The sequence below is a fragment of the Mixophyes fleayi genome, chromosome 2, assembly GCF_038048845.1.
Source record: "Mixophyes fleayi isolate aMixFle1 chromosome 2, aMixFle1.hap1, whole genome shotgun sequence".
NCBI lineage: Eukaryota > Metazoa > Chordata > Amphibia > Anura > Limnodynastidae > Mixophyes > Mixophyes fleayi.
In genome coordinates, this window is record NC_134403.1 from 311,972,019 (window position 1) to 311,996,056 (window position 24,038).

The 24,038-nt window shown below is 38.8% G+C and overlaps 1 protein-coding gene across 1 annotated transcript in view; it reads left to right on the forward strand.

Moving 5' to 3' along the window:
• MBTPS2 (membrane bound transcription factor peptidase, site 2) overlaps positions 1-24,038 on the forward strand; it is a 53,473-nt gene that overhangs the window by 16,491 nt on the left and 12,944 nt on the right. Inside the window, exon 6 of the mRNA XM_075196565.1 lies at positions 1,689-1,807. Within this exon, the coding sequence (XP_075052666.1) occupies positions 1,689-1,807 (119 nt within the window). The remainder of the gene's footprint in view (positions 1-1,688; positions 1,808-24,038) is intronic.

Genomic DNA, 24,038 nt, shown 5'->3' on the forward strand with positions numbered 1-24,038 from the left:
TATGAGGGATCTTTGCTGCCCTCTACTTCTCTAAACACTATGAGTAATAAATAGAGATTGCAGAACAGAATAGCAAAAAGTACACTACACTGATCACCTTAATACCCCAAAATCATTCTTAATTCAGTTTTTAAGTCTCATATTTTGTAACACAATATGATTTGAATTCAATACTGTGTTTTGGGGTTTATTAAGCATTGGATGTACATCAATATAGTGATTTGCATCCCCTTTCATCTGGAGAGGTGAAGAAAGACAGAGGCGTGAAAGCATAGGATAAGTACATTAACAACGTGGATACATGAACAGATATGCCTTATAGGGGGCTTTTGCACGTTCTGGAGAGCTGGTCCAGCATTATGCAATAATGATGATTATTGCCAGCACTATGTAGCTGTTTCTGATGGGCTGATCGTATTTTGACTCCTTCAGCTGATAATACTTAAATCATTAGCGTTGCATCCTTCTATTTGCACTACTTAATTGACAATTCCATTTGGAATACGGAAGGAAAGATTCCCGTTTTATTCTTAAATGGAATTAATTTGTACTTGTATTTTGTATTTGTGTCTGTTTTATTACATTTTATATGGAAAATGTGATGTTTGCATTTATTAATAACACAGTCCAGACACTATAACCTCCAATGGTTATGATACAGTTTACAGTATTGTATTGTGTACAAATCAGATACTGCGACTTCACCAATTTATCAGGGTTTCATTTCACCAATTTATCACCAACTCTCTGAAGCCATATCTCTACACTATCTGTGCTATTGTTTGTGTAAGAATACACCCTTAACACTCCTGATGTATTCCTGGTACTCAACTTTTTTTTGTGCTGGACGCATCTTGAGATGTGTCTGACTCAACATATGCTTGGAAATGAGAATGCATCCACCTCTTAATGAGCTCCATTGAGACTCGTGATCATTATTTACTTTTCAGCAATGTAAAGTTATTCCACTAGATGGCGCGCACATTGTATTTTAGAGATTAGCAAGGTTGCAGTAAAATTTATCTTGTGTATTGGATCAACAGGCTGCTTTGGGGATGTGCGACGCTCTGGAGATAAAATCACAGGGTTTTGCTTTGCTGTTCTGCATAATGCCTTTCCACACTGTATTTGTAAATTAGCATTTTGCTAAATTTGTAACATTAGGGGGAGATTAAATTCAGTGCAAGGTGCAGCTGAACATTGCTTCGATGTTCAACTACGACTAGTGCCAACCATTACGGCAGGAACCTCCGCTTTATTTTGTACGTGTCTCTGGGTTGCAAGAAAAAACTAGCAGAGGTTCCTATAAAATCTTCGGCACAATGTGTCTCTCTGGATATACACGGAAACCCCTTGCTCTGCATTAAATCCCCCTATGAATAGTGATGGAGCAACAATGGACACTTTAATCTGCTATGTGATGTGGACAGGGATGTTTTTGTTTGTTGATTTTTTTGTTTTTTTGCATTATTGTAGATCGCAGATTATATATAACACCGTTAAATGATCAGTACTTTCTTTTTTTTTATCATGTGAACTGTTATTAATGGACCCAGATGGCAGCTGTAAAAGGATGATTAATCTTGCTGACAACCAGTTGTCAAGCCTTCTTTTAAACAAATTTTTTATTATCTCCATTTTTCTCTTGTTATTTTTAGTAATTGTTGCATTTGTTTTATTTGTTACAGGTGTCTGGCACAATTTCATCCTCAGCCTTGTGGGCCTTTTGATATTGTTTCCACTGCCTGCCCTTCTATATCCGTTTTATTACACCGGCGTTGGTGCCTTAGTCACTGAAGTTCTAGAGGTAAATAATCATTTTTATTGTTTTAAATGTTTTCTACTTGCGTTTATAAAATGGACAGTTCCTCTACCGTGTTGTACTGCACAGAGTACTTGCATTATGATGGCTGTGTCAAATATTTCGCAGAACAACCTGCCAGAAAAAGAATACATTTCCTAACTAGAATTGTTATTTACAGATCACATTTGTTATGTAACGCCCTCCTTCGGACAATCAGAGCAGAGAATTTCTATTCCATATGTTGTGCTTATTCATGTTGCTAAAGAGTTAAAGATTGAAAAAGGAATATCCCACCTCACATATCTGCATACCTTTGGGAAAAACATATAGAAATCAGGTTATCACAAATGAAGAATGGGAATGATGACACTGTGGATATCAGCTTCACAGTGCCCTCTGCTGCTGTCAGATCTGGACATTACATCCTCTTTTGTGGATACCTGTCTTCTACATGGTCCTGGCGATGCAGCGGGGGAGTTCATTTGTACAGATGGTACAGGGATGGGTGTTTTATCTATTTATTTATTTTAATCTATTTTATTTAAGGGCGTTTGAGAAAGTTTTTAAATGATTGGTTTTTAAATAAAAAACTGTCTCTTATTGAAGTTTTACAGACTTCAAGACATACAAATAATTACATAACCTCCTATTACAGGTACATCATTTGATAAGATTGTCATGAATCAACTGTAAATGCAAATATTGCCCGAGGAGATTTCTGCATTTCTTAGTGTATGACATTAGGTATCCATGATAATCCACTAGCTGTGCCAACCTCTGCATCAAGCTACAAGCTCCATTTCCATTCCATTAGTCAAACATTTATATGTGGCAGGTAAAAGGTATGTATCCTTTATCATGTGCAGTTATACATATACACCATACAAGAACATGGCTACTATGTAAACATTTGCATACAGAACTGAAAGGACATCCAGAAAGACAATCTGCTTCTCTCTGGGTTTTGCCCATTGCGGCCAGATCCGCTCATACTTCTGTATAGTGGTTCTACTGGTGTAGACAAAGCGTTCATGCCTCATAGTGCTGTTAACCAGGACCACCCATTTGTGAGACTGGGACTCTCTGCGGCCATCCAGGTTCCAGCTTTGCTAACTTTGGCCAACGAAAACTGCTTAGTCATGTATTGAGATACTGTTTGTTTAAACAATTATTAAGGTGATCTGCACTGCCACCACTGAACGCGAGGAACATAAAACCTGACTTTGTTTTCAGCAGCGAGCATGACACTAAAGACAAACACCAGCCTATACACAGCCTCCTCCAAGCTAGCAAATGACCACAAGAGTGCCTGTGCTGTATGACAGCAAAAGTCTCCACTAGAACCAGCAGATGAATAACGCTGAGTTAAGATAAATGGTTGCCAACAACTGACTTTTAGCATTCTCTCCACGACGCACCGTTGAAAGCTGCACAGAAAATGACAGTCGCCAAACGTTTTGCACACTTGGGCACTCCTAAGCACATTCCTGCACAGTCCAGTATCACAATCACATTTGGGGCAGGCCATGTCAGCACTTCTCCCACGCCCAGGATATATCCAAGTTCTTTGCATAACTGGTCAAAGAAATTCAGGTGATCATTCGAATAGAGTTGACCAATTGATGCAATCCCGGACCTAATCCAACCAGTGCCACGCCCCATTTTGCCCAGTCCTGCATGTCTGCTAACCTATGTCTCCCTATACCGGACCATTATCAGGGACGCTAGGACAGGTGCTCACTATTAATCTGCATCGATTTAGAGCATCTCCATATGTATACCAAATTGGAGAATAATATATATATCTCACTTTATGATCATATAGCTTATTTATAATCTAGGCTACAGTTCATTAGCTCTATTCTTGCCCATTACCTACCACATCTTGATGTACTACTAACCTATCCAGCGGTGGTTACTGAAGGGTTAACTTATTTTAAATCTATTTTTCTATCCTTCTATGTGTTTTTATCTCTATATTTCGCCAAGTATTTACATGTGTTATAATAAAGGCATTTGCCCTGTTACATATGATATACTGACTATTTAAATTTTGGAAACCAGAGTGCCCTTGCTCTTTGAGCTACAACTTTCTCTGCTCCCCTTCCTTTTTTGGACTCATTATTTGAGTTGTTGGTGCACCCCTCCCTACTCGTGATACCATATAATTATCATTTGATATATTATGGAGGCAGGCTTCCTCCCTAGTGCGAACATTACTCTGTTAACCTATGTCTCCCCCCAGACCGGAGAGGAGATGTATCAATCAATTTTTTTTAAAAAAAACATGTACACTTTTATATCCGGGCATGATGTTGTGCATAAAGAAATTTAGGTTCAACAACCATTTTAATTAAGTTGACCCTGACAATCGTTGTAAGGGGCAGCTTCCTCCACTTATGAATTTTGGATTTAAGTTACTAAATCACCAGATATGTATTGAGGGAGACATAGCCTGACATAAACCAAGATATTTACATATTTCTTTTCACTGCAGGGGGTGTTGATTCCACCCTGTAGTAAATTGAATTGGAAATATGTTCTATTTAGACCAATTAATCTTGAGGCCTGAAACCCATCAAAGCCCTCAACTAACTGCAATAGTTTGCGGGAGTCCTGTGTGTTGGTCAAGCGAAACAGCATGTCATCTACATAGAGAGCAATAGTGTCAACATTGTCCCCCTCTATAAGCACCCAAATATGCGGATGGAACCTGATTGCACATGCCAAAGGTTCAATAGAAAAGGGCAAAAAGCTCAGTGGACAACGTTCCGCTGCCAAGTTTAAAGGAGCTCTGAACATAAAATTTGAAGCACTCTTTTGCTGTGGGTGCGGGGTACAACGGTTTAAGACTTGAGTGGAATCAAGAAATACTACCGCTGCCTCATTGTCCATGTCATGCGGCATAGAGTGGTCGAAGTGGGCCTATTAACTGCGGTATACCATACTGCCACTTCTGACACTGCTTTCATTTTGTGGCCAAAAGTATTGATCAGTAAGCAGAGAAGTCAGCAGAAAAGCGATTGTGAGTGGGAATGTCCGAAGCGAGAAGAGTGGGGAAATAGAAAAAGGAAATTAAATGAGTGAGAGAGATAGGAGGATAAGTGAAAGGAACAGTAGAGAAGATGATGCAGGGGTATGTGTGACAGGTACAGAGGAGATGATGGTGCAGGAGGGATAGGTGAGAGGGACAGAGGAGAAGAAGGTGCTAGTGGGGATAGGCGAGACGGACAGGGAAGAAGAAGGTGCAGGTTGGGATAGGCGAGAGGGAAAGGGGAAAAGTAGGTGCAGAGGGATAAGTAAGAAGACTTAAGAATGGGATAGTTGAGGATGCAGCCACCATTTTGAGAGAAGTTGATAAAGTTTTATAGTGATAACGATAAAAAGTTACATGGAGAAATGGGGGAGCACTATTAAAAAAAACATAAGTCATAGAGAGGAGGTAATCTGAACTGAAAAATCTGTTAGAACAACCTATGGCAGCCAATTTGTTATAAAATTACAAGGCGGACAGGGGGGGTTACCAGGTGCCATATGAATGCGAAGTCTGACAGGTTGCATGGTGTAGAGATGCAGCAGAAGTATGGAAGAGTTGGATCACAGATCATCATCATCTATTTATTTATATGGCGCCACTAATTCCGCAGCGCTGTTCAGAGAACTCACTCACATCAGTCCCTGCCCCATTGGAGATTACAGTCTAAATCCCCTAACATACACACAGACCGAGAGAGACTAAGGGCAATTTAATAGCAGCCAATTAACCTATCAGTATATTTTTGGAGTGTGGGAGGAAACTGGAGCACCCGGTGGAAACCCACGCAAACACGGGAAGAACATACAAACTACACACAGATAAGGCCATGGTCGAGAATCGAACTCATGACTCCAGTGTTGTGAGGCAGAAGTGCTAACCACTAAGCCATCATGCTGCCCACAGATGTGTATAACTGCCTGATGTATGCAACTGCCTGATGGGTGTAAGATAAAACAAGTAGTAATGAAGGATGGTTGGGAATGCACAGGCAGAGATTTGGGGGGGATTGATCGTTCATGCATAGAGGGGGCAACTGTTTAAATAAAATAAAATTCAAACTATCACATTCCATTCACTTATGTTTTCCATACTTCTACTTATAAATTTCCACTTCGACCACTGGCGACATCTGTAAATGTATATGCAGGCATCTATGGTTAGAAGTTGTAGATTGTCCTGGATAAATCATGTTTGATCTGGGTGATCTTTTGTCAAGTTTCAAGTACTTTTGGCAGTATTTTAATATTCATGGGCAATCGGAAAAATTTGCCTGTACAACACAGGATAAAGTAAGTTTTTTTTGGAATATTCTATGCTTTTTATACAGTCCTGGTGCATTACCATTGGGGGAAAAATGCAATTGCTGCATCTATCTCCTCCAACATAATAGAGGCATAATGATACTAACCGGTCTATGGATTAGTCCACTCGAAATGCATATAAGTGCTTATAGTAATTGTAGTATACCCTGCAATTATTACTGCATAAGAACTGCTTTCAACCATGGTCATCCACCACCATGGGAATAGTCCTGTTTTAGTTCTCTGCCTTTGCCAAATAAGCCAGTAAGCTGCCCTCTCTATCTGCCTGACCATATTGGGCATGCTTGGTGACAAGCAGTCAGGATTTAGACTCCTTGACAAGAGAATCCAACTACTCTTTTTGGGCCATCAGCCACAGGAACAGAGATCCTTCAGTATGTGGTAAAATGCACACTATCCAAATTTTAGCATTTTTGTGCTAACTGTATTTATTTTTGTCCCAAATACTTTTGAAACCTGCCACTCTAGCTGTAAGAGTGCCTCTCAGGAAGGCTTGAAAAGCTTCCCACAGGACTGGTGGCCTTGGCAAAATACCTCTACCATTGTGCTACCAATTCTGAGCCAGAACCTATTGGTGTTAACCAAAAGGGGTTCGTTTTCCAAAATCTATTCCCTTTGTACAAAGCAAAATCAACTGTAAGATCCAGAGGAGAATTGCCTGATATCCCTTTAACTTTATATTCCACCTGTGTGACAAAGCAAAATAATCTGTGGGAAGTAAGCACCATACCTATTGTGGAGAGTGCATTATGAGTCATGGAATATCTGACTAAACCCATTTCAGATATTAAATATGCAAATGCAGAGGCTCCCACCTCAGGTTACAGGATTGAGTATTAGTCTTTAAACATTAAGCCCCCTCTACATTTGAAAATTTCAGAGGAATTTAAATGTGACAATAAACATTGTACAGTAAACGCCCAATAAATACACTACAGTGATCAAGCATATAGCAGATATATTGCAACCTTGCAAAATGCAACAATTACAAAGTGATACTCTGCTACAGATTAATTCCTGGAGTCGTCCTTTTACAGGTGAACATGATTCACAGAAACAGAGCACCACTGTCCCACAGATGTTCCAGGCAATCCATGGCCTCCTGGGCAGTAGCAAAGAGATATGATCATACGTCAACCACCACTTGCAATCTAGTCGGGGACAATATTCCGTATGTGAACTGCAGAACCCATACTCTGTATGACTTGAACGTGTGGTTTCTTGGTACCTCCATTGCAAAGTCTGGGAGAACAGCAACATTTTGCTTTTTGGAATTTCAGCGTCCCTCGCTTCGTAGCTAGCTTAAGAACAGCATCTCTCTCTTTATAATGTAGAAACTTTGCAATAAAGGAGACTGGCAGAGGTCCTGGCAGGGATTGTACAGGGAGATGATGTGCTCTCTCCACAAACTGACATGAATTCCGGCATTTTTCCAGGAATTCCTCTGTGTTGGATCCATCAATCCTTTCTGGTAATCCCACAAATCGTAACATTATTCCTTTTCAGCCTTGCCTCCAAATCCAGCTTTTGTTTAGAAGCAGCGCCATGTGAGTCCAAGTCCATTTCATGGGATTGGTGGTATCTTCCTGCCAGGAAATTTGATGATCCGCCTTTCCAACTCTCCCTTGGTGTTTGGAGATCATGTTGTCTGACAAATCAGACTGGACCTCCCCTATTTTTCTTATTTGTTAAAGGCGATAATTGCCTTCAATAGTTGTTGAAGAGAGGGTTTGCTCCCAGACGCTTAATCTGTTGGCCCCGTTGAAGTGGAAGGCTGCAAGCGTTAGGGGGCGCTGCGTTTCCACCCCTGGTCGGAGTGGAAGACCAGAATCCATAAGAGGAAAAAGAGAGTTTTTATATTGTGGTGCACAGTTATGTGAATGCAAAAAGAAAAGAAAATTGTGTTCCAGACTCAAAATCATCTTAATATGATGGCTGTGGTTCTACATTTTGTAAATGGCTGATTTGTATTTGACTGCTTGGCCTGGGTGTTGCAGGTTCAAATATTTCCTATAGGTGTCTAGTTGTAATTTTCTCTCCTCTTTATGAATGCGTTCAGGAACTGCTCTGTTTGTCAACTTGGAGAATCAAATCTATTCCAAAAGATCATACAAATAAATGTATGTGAAACAGAACAGCTGATCACAAAAAAAAACCTTTTTAAATCATAATACATGGAGCAATGTAGAAAAACTTGCAGGCCAATTAAAGTTGTTACATAACAGACAATGCTATTTCTGGGAGTCAAATAACAGCTTGTTATCTCGCCTTGTCTGCCAATTATAGTCATTTGTAGCCTAGAGTTACAGCGTATCACACTGCATGATAGCAAAAAAATGAACCGTAAAGCCTAATTATATACCTTTCTGTATACAGAATATGAGACCATGAGAATTGTAACAAACAAGAGTTTTATTTTTAAAATGTTTATGAATGTTTTATTTTCAAAATCCGCCAGTGGTTATTGAGTAGTTCCAAGAATTTCTACCAGCCACTGGCTAATTCTGCTTCAAGAAAGATACAGCTTGACCAGTAAAAGGTTGCTGGCCCTTTATAGGGACTAGGCCTTTATACATGTGCCCTCGCAGAGTTTCTTCCTCATCTGCTTGTTCACCTGTCTAAATAAGTAAACATCATGCATACAGACCATTTTTTAATTGTGTATGTGTGAAGAGCCATCCACAGCAGTGCTTATTTTGCAAATAATTAATGAAATTTGAAGACTTTAGATCCAAATGTTGTAGACTCAGAATGGTAAATTGTAGGGTCTTGTATTTTCTTCAACATCAAATTGGTTGTGTTTGCTCAAAAAATAAAGAGGAGGTTGACCACTGTACTTTTTCTTACTTGTTTCCATCTGACACTTTTTAAGACCGTTTCAGCAGGATATTTACCTTTATGTGTATCGAGTAAATTCTGAGTAAATAAAGCTGTTCTGATATTTATGGATAATGCATTTGACCTCAACAATTTCTAAATATATCCTTTTTAATTTTAGTTCCACTTAAACAGTGTATGTTTTCCATCTCCTTACCGGTCTGTATGGAAATCCTAGTGCCATAACTTGGTGACATCACAAGATTTCCGTATTACAAATGTTGCAGAGCCCAGTGTTTCCATAGATGGCAATGTGAAAAAGAGATTGCATCCAGTTTCAAATGTGTTTTTGACGCAATTAACAATTATCTAGTCCTCGCCTAAAAAGTTTTAAATCATGTGAGACATGTAACAAATAACAGATTTTCAGAAAAAAATTATAAAATCACTTCCGCGCTGCGGTTTCCTAAACACAACTAATAGAGTAAATCTTATAAATATAAGAAACAAAAAATAATACTTATATCAACTGGTGGTATGATGTTCAAGTCCTTTCAAACGGTTATGAGAATTTTCTGATGACAATCAGACCATGTGAAGAAAAAATACTAGTAATAGTGTAATACTGTATAACTCAACTGTACTAAAAAAAAAATAATAAAGTAAATGATTGGTTCTCCAATTCCAGTAGTTATAACCATATAATCAATGCAATTAGATGGATATTCCACCATAAATAACACATAGATTCCAAGTTGTTAATTGGTATGTAGTGTGGGATCCCCCACAGTTCAATCAACTTGCACCGTAGATTCTTTAAAATTGGCACTTCAAAGTAGACATAAACTTTCCACTCCTCCCTTTTTCTTCAAAACCTGGTTAGTCACTGGAGCAGGAGATACTTGTGTCCAAGTATAGAAGATGGAGTGCAGGTACAAATATTTCTGGATTGCCAGGGTAAGCTGGGAAGCTGAATACTCTGGTTTTCCAAGTTTGACAGATGACCGCAAGTAATGGATATCTAGATTGCCAGATAAGGCTGAGAATCTGGAGACTCTGGTTTTCCAAGTTAGACAGTAGACTGCAGATATTGGATGTCTGAATTACAAGATAAAGCTGAGAAGCTGGAGACTCTGGTTTTCCAAGTTAGACAGTTGACTACATATATAGGATGTCTGGAGACACTGGATGATCCACGGGAGAATCAGGCAAAAGAAGTCTCAGGAAAGCCAGGGTCAGAAGCTGGAAGATCCACAAAAAATAACATGGAGTAGACAGGAGCAAAGTCAAATGAAGCGACAAATGATGAACAAATGAGTTCATCATTTGTTTGTCGCTTCTGGTCCCTGTCAACACTCCTGTGATTGTGCCTGTTGTTCTCCTGATTATTTGATGTTTGCCTGTTCCACTATTTTGCACCTTTGACTGTGGCCCAGACCCCAGCTTCATTTGACTTTGCTCCTGTCTACTCCATGTTATTTTTTGTGGATCTTCCAGCTTCTGATTATTTTTATTGTTTCTTATATTTATAAGATTTACTCTATTAGTTGTGTTTAGGAAACCGCAGTGCGGAAAAGTGATTTTATAATTTTTTTCTGTATGTCACTCCAACTTTTGGTGTAAAGTTTTAACCCACTGATCCGCAGAAGCGGTATATGTAGCGCTGTAAGGATATTACCCTTTATTAAATAACAGATTTTATTTAATTACAATTATTTTTAGTTCAATGAAAAATAAACCAACAGGAAGCCATGTGTAAAAAAGTAGAAATGTGATCACATGACTGTCTCTATATGGGCCACATTTAGGGGTATATTTACTTAACTGTGGGTTTGAAAAAGTGGAGATGTTGCTATAGGCAACATCTCCACTTTTTCAAACCCACAGTTTAGTAAATATACCCCTTAGAGTTAGGAATAAATCCAGCTAAAAGGTGCAATTTTGCCCCTTGGCAATACCATGTTGCGCTACAGGGGGAGCATCCTAGCTCATCTTTAATTCTAGTCTTACACCAAAGCTACCAAGTACTTGTGTCATACATGCAACAACGGGCAATAATACAGAGCTGACCAACCTGTGGCTCTTTAGGTGTCGTGAAACTACAAGCCCCAACATGCTTTGCCAGTAGATAGCCAGCCGATACCATGGCATGCTGGGAATTGAAGCTTCACAACACCTGGAGAGCCATAGGTTGGCCAGGCCTGCAATAATATCCCTGCTTGCAAAATAGGAATATTTTGCATTTACACCCTGCATTGCTACAGGTTATTTTTTTCAGATTTTCACTCTTTAGATGGATTTGCACCTAACTGTAGGTGTGAGAGTATATAAGTGTGTATCTGGTAAACTGAGTCTCTTGGTTTATCACTTCATTAGGAAAACCTGTGCATTATAGGTTAATACACCTTACAGATCCTTGGCTCCTATGTCATGGTAGTGGATCAGTTAACACTTATATAATGAATGATCAGAGGGTCCTTTATTTAAAGCAAAGTACAGATTAATTCATCAGAGCAATCTGACATCTGAGACGCATATTGTTTAAGATATATTTCCCTCAAACCTACAGTGCAAGGTTTATATAGCATTACAAAGAAATATTCACAGGCACATTTATTCTGTGTAATTCATCCTGTGTTAGAAGTCACATATGCTATGCTAACAACCTTTTTCATAAATAAGTATACCCTATTAAAGGGTTTTCTTAAAAGGAATACTGTAATTTGTGCATTTTAAAAATCTCTTTTTGTTTTCTTTTATATAACAAAGTGTAGACTTTAAGGGGGTATTCAATTGACGGCGTGATCGCCGAAAATCGAGCGCTCAAAAAATATTACCGTTAATACGGTAATTACTCGCTGAATTTCAGCTCACAGCTCCCTGAGCTGCGAGCTGAAATCCAGCGAGTAAATTACCGTATTAACGTTTTTTACGCGCAGATTACCGTATTTACGGTAATATTTTTCGAGCGCTCGATTTTCGGCGATCACGCCATCAATTGAATACCCCCCTTAGTGTGAAAATATTCTCTGTTTATTATATCTTGCTACTGTGTTATGGGAAATATTGTTTGATCATTTAATTTTTATGTTTTTGTGGCTGCAAAACACTGCTTATATGGGCCCAAATTGAGCACTGATCCCAATCTGATATCGATTGAGACTGGTGGAAAATTCTGTCACACTCACATGCCCGATTTAGACATAGATCCAGCCACACTGCCTGTGTAAGGGTATTTTAAGAGTGCACAACCATCATGATGCTGTTACATGTAAATAAGCCAATGACTTTCAAGCAAATATTTTTTATTAATTTGCCTATTTATCGATATTCCATTGAAAAGATTGAGTGATCGAGACTGATTTATGTTCTCTGCTATGAACTTCCTGTTATACTTCAGACTTGATTCATGGTCCCTAATAGTATAGCAGAGGTGTATTGATTAACAATTCATATTGCTATCTGTTCCTTACAAACATATCCCCCCGATCAATCTGTGTAATGTACAGGACAGCATACAGTGGAACTTAACAATGTAGTTTGCTGAACGTAAGTGAACCCACAGGACCTGCATTAACTAAAATCTGTTATTGTTCAGTTTGTTTTCTGGAAACATGCCTTAGGTCTGTTTAAGAAAAACACTTCATCAGTGCTAATAGTTACCTTGGCCACAACTGCCCCCTGGGTGAAAGAAAATACAGTTGGTGATGTCACTTGGTAGGAGTTTGTTACCTGTGGCTAAACCAGTTAGCCAAATTAGTGTTTTAAAAAGAAAATTCTATGTGCATATGTATTTGTTTTATTGTGGTCTTGATTCAATAAAATTTTTAATAAAGGCCAGGAAATAAAATGAGGGAAAGAAAAGACTGTAGTGACTAAAGGTGGTCCGTAATTTAATCACTGATAAATCTAAAGGCCATTATATGCTTCTAATACTCCTGGACCTCTCTCATTTGGAGCCTGTTGACAACTCTTATCTCATACTCAAACACTAAATTTCCTTGGTCTTCAAAACACTGTCCTATCCTGGTTCTCATCCTATTTATCAAATGGCTCCTTTTAGTGTTCGTTTCTCTGGCTCTACCTCCTCTCCGCTACTTCTAGCAGTACCACAAAGCTCGATTCTAGGCCCTCTACTACTCTCTATTTTAATTCACTTCCCTTGAAAATTAATACATTTTTTTTGTGTGGATGATACCCAAATTTACCTATCCTGTCCAAATCTGTCACCATCTGTGTTGGCCCGTGTTATGTAATATGTCTCTGCCAATTCATCTTTGATGTCCCATCACCACCTTAAACACAGTCTTTCAAAAAGTGAGTTAATATTATTCCCACCAGTTAACAGAAGCTTCCTACCCGATACCTCTCTGTAAACAGCATGAAAATAAATAATACCCTTTAACCTCGCTGCCTTGGTGTGATCCTTGACTCACAACTGACCTTTGTTCCCCACATCCAGTCTGTATCCAAATCCTGTTACTTACATCTAAGAAACATTTCCAGAATATGTGCGTATCTGGCGCAAGACACTGTAAAGACTTGCAGGGTACTCATAATCTCCCACCTTACTGATATTACCCTAACCAGAATTTCATCCCTGCAATCTATTTTGAATGCAGCGGCTAGACTAATTTTCCTTGCAAAACTTCTTCCTCTGCTCTCAGTCCCTACACTGTACTTTACTGAATCAAATATAAAATACTTCTACTAAAATACAAAGCCATTAACAAAACTGCACCAAGATCGTATAGCCACACTAAGTACTCTTTTTCCTTTGGAATTTGGCTGCACCAATATGCAATAAGTGGCACTTAACTTCATGTATCAAACTCCTATTTCCTTATAGATTGTGAGCAGGTCTCTTGTTGGGTGGGGTACGATAAAACTAATTCGGACACCTGTCATGCCTCCAAAAAATCCTGAAAGAATAGAAATTTGACTTTGAAAATAATTAGATTTACCTTGAAGATGACGCTGGAGACCCCGAAGACAGCAGCATAATGACAGGAAGACGATTGGAGAACTGACCGCCTCTGCTGCCTGACGTCATCGTGACGTGTGTCAAGCAAAATTTAAAGCGCCAATGTGGGGTCCCCTAAGGTTAAGTGGTTAAGTTGCCGCTTTAAATTTTGCTTCACAGATGTCGCAATGACGTTAGGCAGCAGAGGCGGTCAGTTCTACAATCGGAAAGCTTTCCTGTCATTATGCTGCTGTCTTCGGGGATCTCTAGCGTCGTCTTGAAGGGAAGTCTAATTATTTTGAAGTCGCTTTTCTATTCTTTCGGGGTTTTTTTTGGAGGCATGACAGGTATCGGGAAAAAACGACTACCACCGCTCTTGTTACCACTTTGTTTGTCTGGTAATGCCTGGTCTTGTTTTATTACTATGTTCCCAATTGTAAAACACTATGGAGTATGCTGGCAATGTGATTTGGTAGGGTGTCTTAATTAGGACAGGCATTCTGAGATTGATGAGTGTGAGGGTGACCTTGATAAAAAAGCTTTGTGGGTTGGAAATATGTGTAGGACTGATGAAGCTGGTGGTAACAAGGGAACATGTTGGCTTTATTGGTGAGAGTGACTTCGTAAATGGTTAGTAAAGGACTGAAGTGGGTATTAATAAGAAATTAAAGTGGTTAGATGCCAGTGCTTCAGTGGAAAGTCATCAAAGAGATTGGGAGGTTGTATCCTTTTGTCATTCATTGACTGTGACCAGAGTAACAAGGAATGCAGTTTGATATGCAGGGGGTGCACTAGAATCTGTCAATGTCTATTAAAAACTTTTATTACTCATACCAGAATCTTGTTCTGAGCTTGCATTGCTTCCCTAACCTTAAAATTTCTTCAGACACTGAAGTGATTTATTAAATTTTTAAGAGCTTAAAGGTCATTTTATACATGCTGTATTGCATAACAGATTTTTGAGGATATGACTATATAAATATTTTGGTGTGGCTTTATTGGGAGACCAGTAGAACCAAAGGATTAACAGATCAAGAAACACCTGTTGCACCTAACACGGGTTTCACTCTTCTTCAGCCCTACTTATTTCCCTGTTTCCAGAACATCATTGGCCACTTAGAAATCCTAGACCATAACTCTCAACATGATCCATGTAACCTGGGACAGAGTGCCACGCTTCCATTTATTTGTACAGTTGGTTCAATATAAATCAACCTGAAATGAATCAAGTAATTTGTCAAAGCAGTAGAATGAGACTTCCTGACATCAATAGACTTACAGGATGCCTTTCTTCACATTCCAGTTACTCCACTTAATCTGTCTCTCAGAATTTTCAGTATGGGACACCATTTCCAGTTTTTGCGCTTGCCATTTGGCCTCTCAACTCCTCCCAGAGCATTCACAAAGGTGTTGGTGGTCCTGATGGTAGCTCTCAGGAAATTGAATTGTCGTGTTGCCTTATCTGGGTAATATTATGGTAAACGGAAAATCCGCACAGTGCCAAAACCAAAACAGTTCAAGGTAATTGCTTTTTTGAAGGCTGGATCATAAACTTCAGCAATAGTCAACTTGTTCCGTTACAACAAGTAGAATTCCGAGAAACAAAGCAGGAGTGTCGCAAGAAAGAATCCAAAAGATTCAGCAACTCAGCAGAACTTTCCTAGAAGTCTCAGACTCTTAGTAATGATGTCCTCGACTATACAAATTTGTGCATGAGCAAGCTGGCACATGAGGAGTCTACAGCTAGAAGTACTATGGGATCACAATTCGAAATTGTTGTATCAGCCTCTGAGGTTTACACAGAACATAAAAAGATCTGGAATTGTGACAAGAGCCAACATTTATGGGGTGAGGAATACCCCTTTTAGAACCAAAGGATGGGGAGCTCATCTGAGCACAGAAGTATTACAAGGTGCATGGAGTCAGAAGGAATAGACTAAATTCCAAAGTCCTGAAAGCAAGAGCAGTCTGGCGTGCAATCCAAAATTTTATGTAATAACTACAACAGACATCTAAGTATCTTGACCGACAACTGGACAGTAGTAGTAAACCAACGAGGCACCAAGAGCAAACGCATGATGGCAGAAATATCAACAGTCATTCTAAAGTCTGTCTCAGCACTTCATGTACCATGAAAGGAGCAGTGTGGTGGCTTATCTCGGTTATTATCATCTGATAACGTCTATCAGTTCCATCCAGGAGAATGGGCATTGAACAGAAGTATTTCAGCAAATAGAGAATTTTGGGATCTCACAAATAGGTTGGATGGCGACAAAAGCAGAAGGAATAGAGACTTTAGCAAATTCAAACTGTTATACGTTCTCTCTTGTTCCTCTAATTGCACATACGCTAAAGATAAGAAAGAAGATGCAGCGTTAATAGTAATAGTTCCATTTTGGCCTCCATGCATTGTGGTAGCAACGGGGTGATGCTCTTGGCACAACCATGGTATCTACCAATCCGGACAGACCCTCTGCATCAGGGCCCGTTCTTCACCCAAATCAAGAAAGTCTCTCTTTGATGGTGTGGAGATTAAGTGGGCATTGTTGAAGAATAAAAGTATCTCTGACATACTGATTGAAGTATTATTGCAAGTAAGAAAGAATAATCTGTCTATAGCATACTACAGGGTTTGGAAAACAAGATTAAGATGAGATGATTTAGAGAATTCATCCTTGCGTGAAATCCTTTGCGACACTTTGCAATCTCAATCTTGTTTTAGTAGCTCTAAAATCAGAACCCTTTGATCCCCTGAAGAAAGTTTCTCTGTAGCGGTTCACACTCAAGGTAATATTTTAGAAACCTATTAGATCTGCTAGACGAGTGGGAGAACGTCGGGCACTGTGGTACAAAGAACTTTTTCTGAACATACATGCAGGTAAAGGGGTACTACAGGCGAGTACTGCATTTTTACTGAAAGTGGTTTCCAAGTGTCCTGTTAACAAAGAAATTGTACTTCAAGCTTCAAGAGAGAGAATTGCCTACACTGATTGTGGCCAGAACAATGTCTGTGTATCTCTCTAACACAGTGTTTCCCAACTCCAGCCCTCATGCACCCCCAACAGTTCATGTTTTTTACTCTGTCCAGACAGCTTGCACAGTATGACAGACCTAGTTTATCTCGATTTAGGCACCTGAAATAGGGCCATTGTCTCTTATGAGCGACTTCACACAGAGAAAGATAAAGTGTACAATGCAAATCCGGTGGGTCACAAGGTTCTACAGGTATATGCCCATGTATAGACCCAAAGCTGCTTACCATGTTTGCAATCTGAGTACACAGGGACTTCTACAACAAAAATTACTGAACAAAAGGGAAATAAGTCATATATACAGTGTGTAATAACCACATTACAAGGAGCAATCTGATCAGTCAAGACTTCACCTGTCAGATGCAGTAAGGTCTGGCAGTAGAGGGGTGAAAGAGGGAAGTATCTTAAGGCAAAAGTCATAGCCAATTTCTCTTACCTTGTGGTGTTTTGGGTTTGACTTAAGATGTTTTAATGTACTGATTCTCCACGCCCCAATCGTTCTGCATTCCACTTTTGACACCGTAAATGTAGAAATGACCCAGATGAACGTTGAATGATCAGAGGTACCTTTCATTAAAAACAAAGTACAGATGAATTCACCATAGAGCAATCTGGCATAGAAGTACCATACAGTTTTTAGATGGCTCTCCCCAAAGCCTATAGTGCAGGAGTATATACATTTCAAGTATGTACTGTGCATGTCAATTTATCTTTGTAAACTTTAGCCTATCTTCTTTACCTGTCTTTCTATTGTACTCTTAAAACCCATACCATTCAGTAACCGCTCACATGTATAGAAGCTCTCGGCCTGTGGCCTTGTGCTTTATATTGTTATGGAACGCTTCTGTATAATATTATAGTTTACAGCACGGGGTACATTACTGATAAATAAGGGTTGCATATAGATATCCATATACATTCCTATTTAAATGCTCATGTGCAAGACAAAAAATTGTATTGATGAAAAGGGAGATGCACACTTTTGACTTTAAAAGTCAATTCATTGTTTTATTTCACAATGTGTTTGGGTATCAATTTGGACACCTAAAAAAATGCTACAAGTGGTAAAATCTATAGATATTTTTTAAAACCAAGTTTCAAAACTCTTTTTTGTTCAAGAGCTAACATGTTTATGTGAAACAAGACGTTAACTCTATAAAGCAGTGTTTCACCTGGAAAATATAGGTATTTCTCAGCACATTAAAGTCTAATATTTTATTGATACTTGCTCCTTCATTCATTTAATTGCATTCACTATAAGCAATTTGATATTTAATTTTAACATCAGATGTCATAACTCATATAACATACACATGATGGTAACCAGTGTCCAGCTCTTGAAATACAATAAAAAGAAGAATCCATTCTTCGTCACTATCTAGGTTACAAGAGCTGCATGAAATTCAAGGTATCCCTCTTTGACCACAATCCAATATAAAAAAAAAGCAAATCATGTGTTCATTGTCTTGATATCTAAACAAAGAAAATTGCTGTCTTCCTAATGGTTGTAACTGAATATTTATGGCTAGATTTAAATAATAGTATCACAGCAGGGTTGGCACTGGTAGATAAAAATACAATTCTCCTGTTGTGCACAAAGCCAATAGAGACAGTAGCCTAGGAGTTTTCATTATCTATAGTAGTATGTGTTATAATACAAATGGAACATGCTTATCATAAAACATATACTTTAAAACATTATATATGATGATCATAACCCCATTAGAATCGGTAGAAAAAAGGGTTAGTTTATGTTCTTCAAATAAGTATAAAATAGTCTTGTAATCAATGGGGTTCCTGATTCGTTGTTATAGTATGTTATCAAAGGATGTCTATTGAATAAAAAGTCTTTGGATAAATTGTATTTGTGCCTTTATGTATTTAATAATCCATGACAGTTCAGGGTCTGTTTTGCTAGTGTCCCCTTGTTTTTGACCCAAATAATGAATATTCTCTTTAGTCTTTTAAGGTCAAGTAGATGGTTCAAAGAAGTGTCCTGATTCTACTGGGATTATGAGCATCACACATTCCATTTGTATATTCCTGCAACTGACCCATTTTACCACATACTCCTATATAGAATCGATATTCCTAGGACTACAGTCTCTATCTGCTTTGTGCACAACAGGCATATTGTACTTTTATCTATCCCAGCTAACCCAGCTCTGATACCATTATTTCAATCTAACCATAAATATTGACAGAGTTACAACCATTGCAAAGACAGCAATTATCTCTGTTTACATATCAAGACAATGAGCTCATGATTTTCATTACCATCCTAATTAATTTGTTTTACAGTGTTCCCCACTTTACAGGGATGTTGAGCACACAGGCTGAAGACAACTCCAGCCTCTCAAAACAAACTGTATACAAATAGGAGGTATGAGCCTTAAAGCTAGACTACCAGCTGAAAAATGGCTGCACAGGGCAGCCATCAGGGCTCTGGCTATTGGTGGGGTGAAATCCCCTGCAGGACCACCTATACTAGCCGATGCCCCAGGTGGCACCTTTTACTATGTGGTAGTACAGTATTAACATGTACAATATATCAGTTTAAACAATTAAGGTATTTTGCAGTGCTTTCTCGACATTAAGACCTGTGAGTACTGTACTCCTATATAAATACAGTAGTTAAGCCTCCACACTCACCCTGCTATAGTTTTGAGAGTGGCTGAACTTTCCTAGCTTCTCTGTTTGCTAAGGTACACAAGCTCTTAAATTATTACACGGCTACTATACGGCAAAAATGTATACCCTTTGGGTTGATGTAAATTCTCTGTACAGCGCCACAGAACTAGAAGCTGTATATGAATAGTTGATGCTGATGGATACAACTGGAACTGGTCTCAACAATTGAATAACAATTGGATGCTATTTTGCATTTTGTTTTTATTTTGTGTAATTCAGTTCTTAGACGTCACATATGCTACTGTACCAGCCCTCTTTCCTTTGAGAATATCCACTAATATGGCAAACGTATTATGAAAAAATTTAATTTTGTGGACTTTAAAAATCGTACTTATTTTATCACAAGTTAGCAAGTTTTTTTTATATACAATTTTTTAGGGTGTAAATATTCTCTGATTACAATATCTTGCTAACTTGATGTGAGAAGTATTATTATATACAGCTGCCCATGCATGCAGCCATTCCGGTGTCCGGTTTTATTATTTTGTTGGCTACAGAACACTGCTTCTATGAGCTCAAAATGATCACTGATCCAATCTGATGTCAATTGGGACTGTTGGAAAATGCTGTCATTCTGTAATCTGACAGTGACACTGCGTGCCACACACAGACCAGTCATGGCCAAAAGTTTTGAGAATGACACAAGTATTTGTTTTCACAAAGTTTGTTGCTTAAGTGTTTTTAGGCCTTTTTGTCAGATGTTGCTATGGTATACTGAAGTAAAATTACAAGCATTTCATAGGTGTCAAAGGTTTTTATTGACAGTTACATTAAGTTTATGCAAAGAGTCAATATTGCAGTGTTGACCCTTCTTTTTGAAGACCTCTGCAATTCGCCCTCTGCAATTTGTGTCATTCACAAAACTTTTGCCATGGCTGTATAAGTGCTCAACTTGGACATAGATCCAGCCAGACTGCACTACGACCAAGTAATTGGATCTGCCTGTGTATTTTAAGTGTGCAAAACCATCCCTGATAATCTTACTGTACAGGTACAGAAAACAATGGCTTTCAAGCAATTTGTTTCTTGTTCATTTGTCTTTGTTACATTGAAAAAATTGAGTCATCGAGATTGAGTGATTTATTTGCTCTGCTGTGAACTTTCTGCTCCAATTGAGTTTCTTTCAATGGAAGTGAGTTATACTTCAGACTTAATTCATGGTCACTAATATTGTAGCAGAGGAGCATTGATTAACAATTAATATAACTCTCTCTTCCTTACATGCACACTCCTAATCCTCCAATTCTTATAGTGTACAGGACAGCATAGAGTGGAATTTAACAATGTACTTGTAAGCTTGCGAGCAGGGTTCTCTTACCTCTGTCTGTATTACCAGTATTGTTTTATTAATGTTTGTTCCCAATTGTAAAGCGCTACGGAATTTGCTGGAGCTATATAAATAAATGTTGATGATGTTGTAGTTGTTTGCTGAAAGTTAATGAAGTGACAGGACCAGAATTAAGTAAAATTAAATATTATAGCTTGTATGTCCCGATCAGCATGCCGATTCATGTGTACACACTATACACGATTTACCTTCAGATCTGTGATCTTCATCTAGTCCAACAGCAGTGTAGTTGCTTAGAGAATGTTACGAAACTGTCCGTTCCATATCGATCAACAGGATGCAGTTTATTAACATTAACGCCGCATGGGTCTCCCTGGTTATTAAGGCAGTGGTTCTTCCTGCCCTGCTGATGTCTGATCTAATAGTTATCAGTACCAGATGTACACCTGCTCTCTCATGCAATCATTCTTTCATTGAATGAAACTGTCATAAATTATGCTTAAATTATATATCACTTAAAATGTTAAGGATAAATCTTTTTCCCAGTTACTGATTTGGTGATCATCTGACACTAGACTTGGGTATAGAATAAGTTAACATTTCAATCCCTGTTTTGCCTTCATTCAAAGGTTGATTTGTAGTTGTAAAAATGTTTGCATCACAAGCATTTGTAACCTCTGAAACTTTGATTCTCTCACCCCTTCTTATATATTAATTTAGACTAGCTAGCACTGGCCAAACAGCCTGTGCCCCAGATACCCATCACTGGACAATTATTTTGGTCCACTATTACCCACCAAGCAGCCCGATACCCAGTTCTGAACAATTAACCTTCCTGAGCCAGTGTTTGCAAGAGCCAGTCCCCAGAAATACACGGAGACTGATTTAGTTTTATCTGTGAAATGTCTGAGTGTGTGATGGCAGCAGGATAAATCGGGATGTGTGAGAGATACTCACACTCGCTGCAGATCTATCAGTCTCTGGGCTGAGACCGCCTGCAACCTGCTCACCGATGTCTTGCACAGGTACCTGCAGCAGCTGCGCCAAGGAGCCCATTGTTACTCTGAGCTGTGTGAGTGTCCCCTTCTGGATGAAGGCTCTGTACCTCTTCCCAAGAGCACTGTTGTCCTGTGTGCATCCTACCTGGCTGGGAGGTCTGTGCAAGTGTTCAAATTTCAAATTTTGGGAGGTCAGTCTTAGGTCTGTGTAAAAAAACAAACAAACAAAACATTCAATCAGTGCTATAGTTGCCTTGTGTGCAACTCCCCCCTTGGTTACAGTTGGTGGAGTCACTTGGTAAGAGTGTGTTACCTGTGTTTTAACCAGTTGACCAATTTGGGGGTATTCAATTCACAGCGGGATCTCCAGAAAACAAGCGCTCAAAAAATATTACCGTTAATACGGTAATATGCGCGTAAAACCGTTAATACGGTAATTTACTCGCTGGATTTCAGCTTGCAGCTCAGGGAGCTGCGAGCTGAAATTCAGCGAGTAATTACCGTATTAACGGTAATATTTTTCGAGCCCTCGTTTTTCGGCGATCTCGCCGTCAATTGAATACCCCCCTTAGTGTTGTAAAATGACAATTTTAATGTGCGCATGTATTTGGTCTATGATGATTTTAATTGTTTTATTTTTGTACTAGTGTTATTGTGGTCTCGTCTGAATAGAGTTTAAGGTGTACGGGAAATAAATTTAGAGGGAAAAAGGAGTGGCCACAGTGATATGATTGTTATGGTGTCTTAATTAGGACAGACATGCTGATTTTGATGTGTGCGGGTGACCTTGATAAAAGGCATTGTGGTTTGTAGATATGGATAGGACCATGGTGGTTGCTTCATTAGTATATTTGGAATAATGAATCATTGAATGAGGTACTGTAATTAAAAAAAAAAAGAAGTCACAGAGAAGGAACGTTTCTTTACTTGTATGTAGTCAAAAAAATTAACAAAATTGACAACTTCTGTGTCATTGCTAATATCTTAACAAACAAAACAAGCTTTACATCTCAAATTAAACTCTTTCTTTGGCTTAAGTATGAGATTTTTGAAAATTATAACAAAACAATACAAAACAAAACAAAATCAGTCTTACAACTAATCACTTTCGTCTTACGAATCATTGTATCAGGACACACTTAACGTCTTTTTTTGAACGCCTGGTACATTTGCTGGTGGCTCATCTGGAGATTCTTCTATGAAATGTCTAAATCTTTTGCGCATTTCTCTTTGCAAATGAAAAATACCTTTTGAGGATATTAAAATTCTCATTTAAGAGGGCAAGACCCAAGGTTTTGATGAATTCACGTTGTGTTTGCATCCCATTATTATTATTATTACACTGATATATTGTGATTGCATTGTTTCCAGGCATTTTCAGCATGGCATAAAAACTAGTCGGGGGCCATTTTCTCAAACTATGGCACACATCATATGTCAAACAAAGCTCCTCGGCAGCATGTACTCAAAAGAATAAATAAAACATCACATACTAAAATGGCACAAAATTGTTACACCGACATTGAGGTTGGGTCATAATAACCTTTCTGGAGTTTGTGCCTGTCTACTTCTCTGCGCTGACACTGGCTGACTGAGTTGTAGTGTGAAACGGGTAAGGGGGAGTCTTAACTCCAGGTACTGAGAGGTTTGGCAATGTCGCATAACTAGGTAAAAAGATACATGTCATTTAAAACTCCCCGGGTCATTACGACCCAACCTCAATGACGCCGGGTTATAAACACCATTACCATCAATGATTAAGTTCAGGTCAGACTCATTCATATAATGACTGCACAGAAAATGATCTCTCCCTGGTGGCACGCTGTGCCATGGGTCAAGAAGAAAGAGAACAGTGCTTTCATCTTCTGGTTCCACACCACCTGGGGCTCCTGCCATACAGGGGGACATGTGTTACTGCACAGGCTTCATGTCCACATCAATGAGTATAAAGTATAGTCATTTGCTTCTTGCCACGGCTGCCTGGCACATAAAAAATTAAGTAGTTGGCCTATGTTCTTGGATTACACAAACTTTTGGTAAACCTAGCTTTGTTTTTGTTATAGGAACTTTAATCCCTTCATGTGAA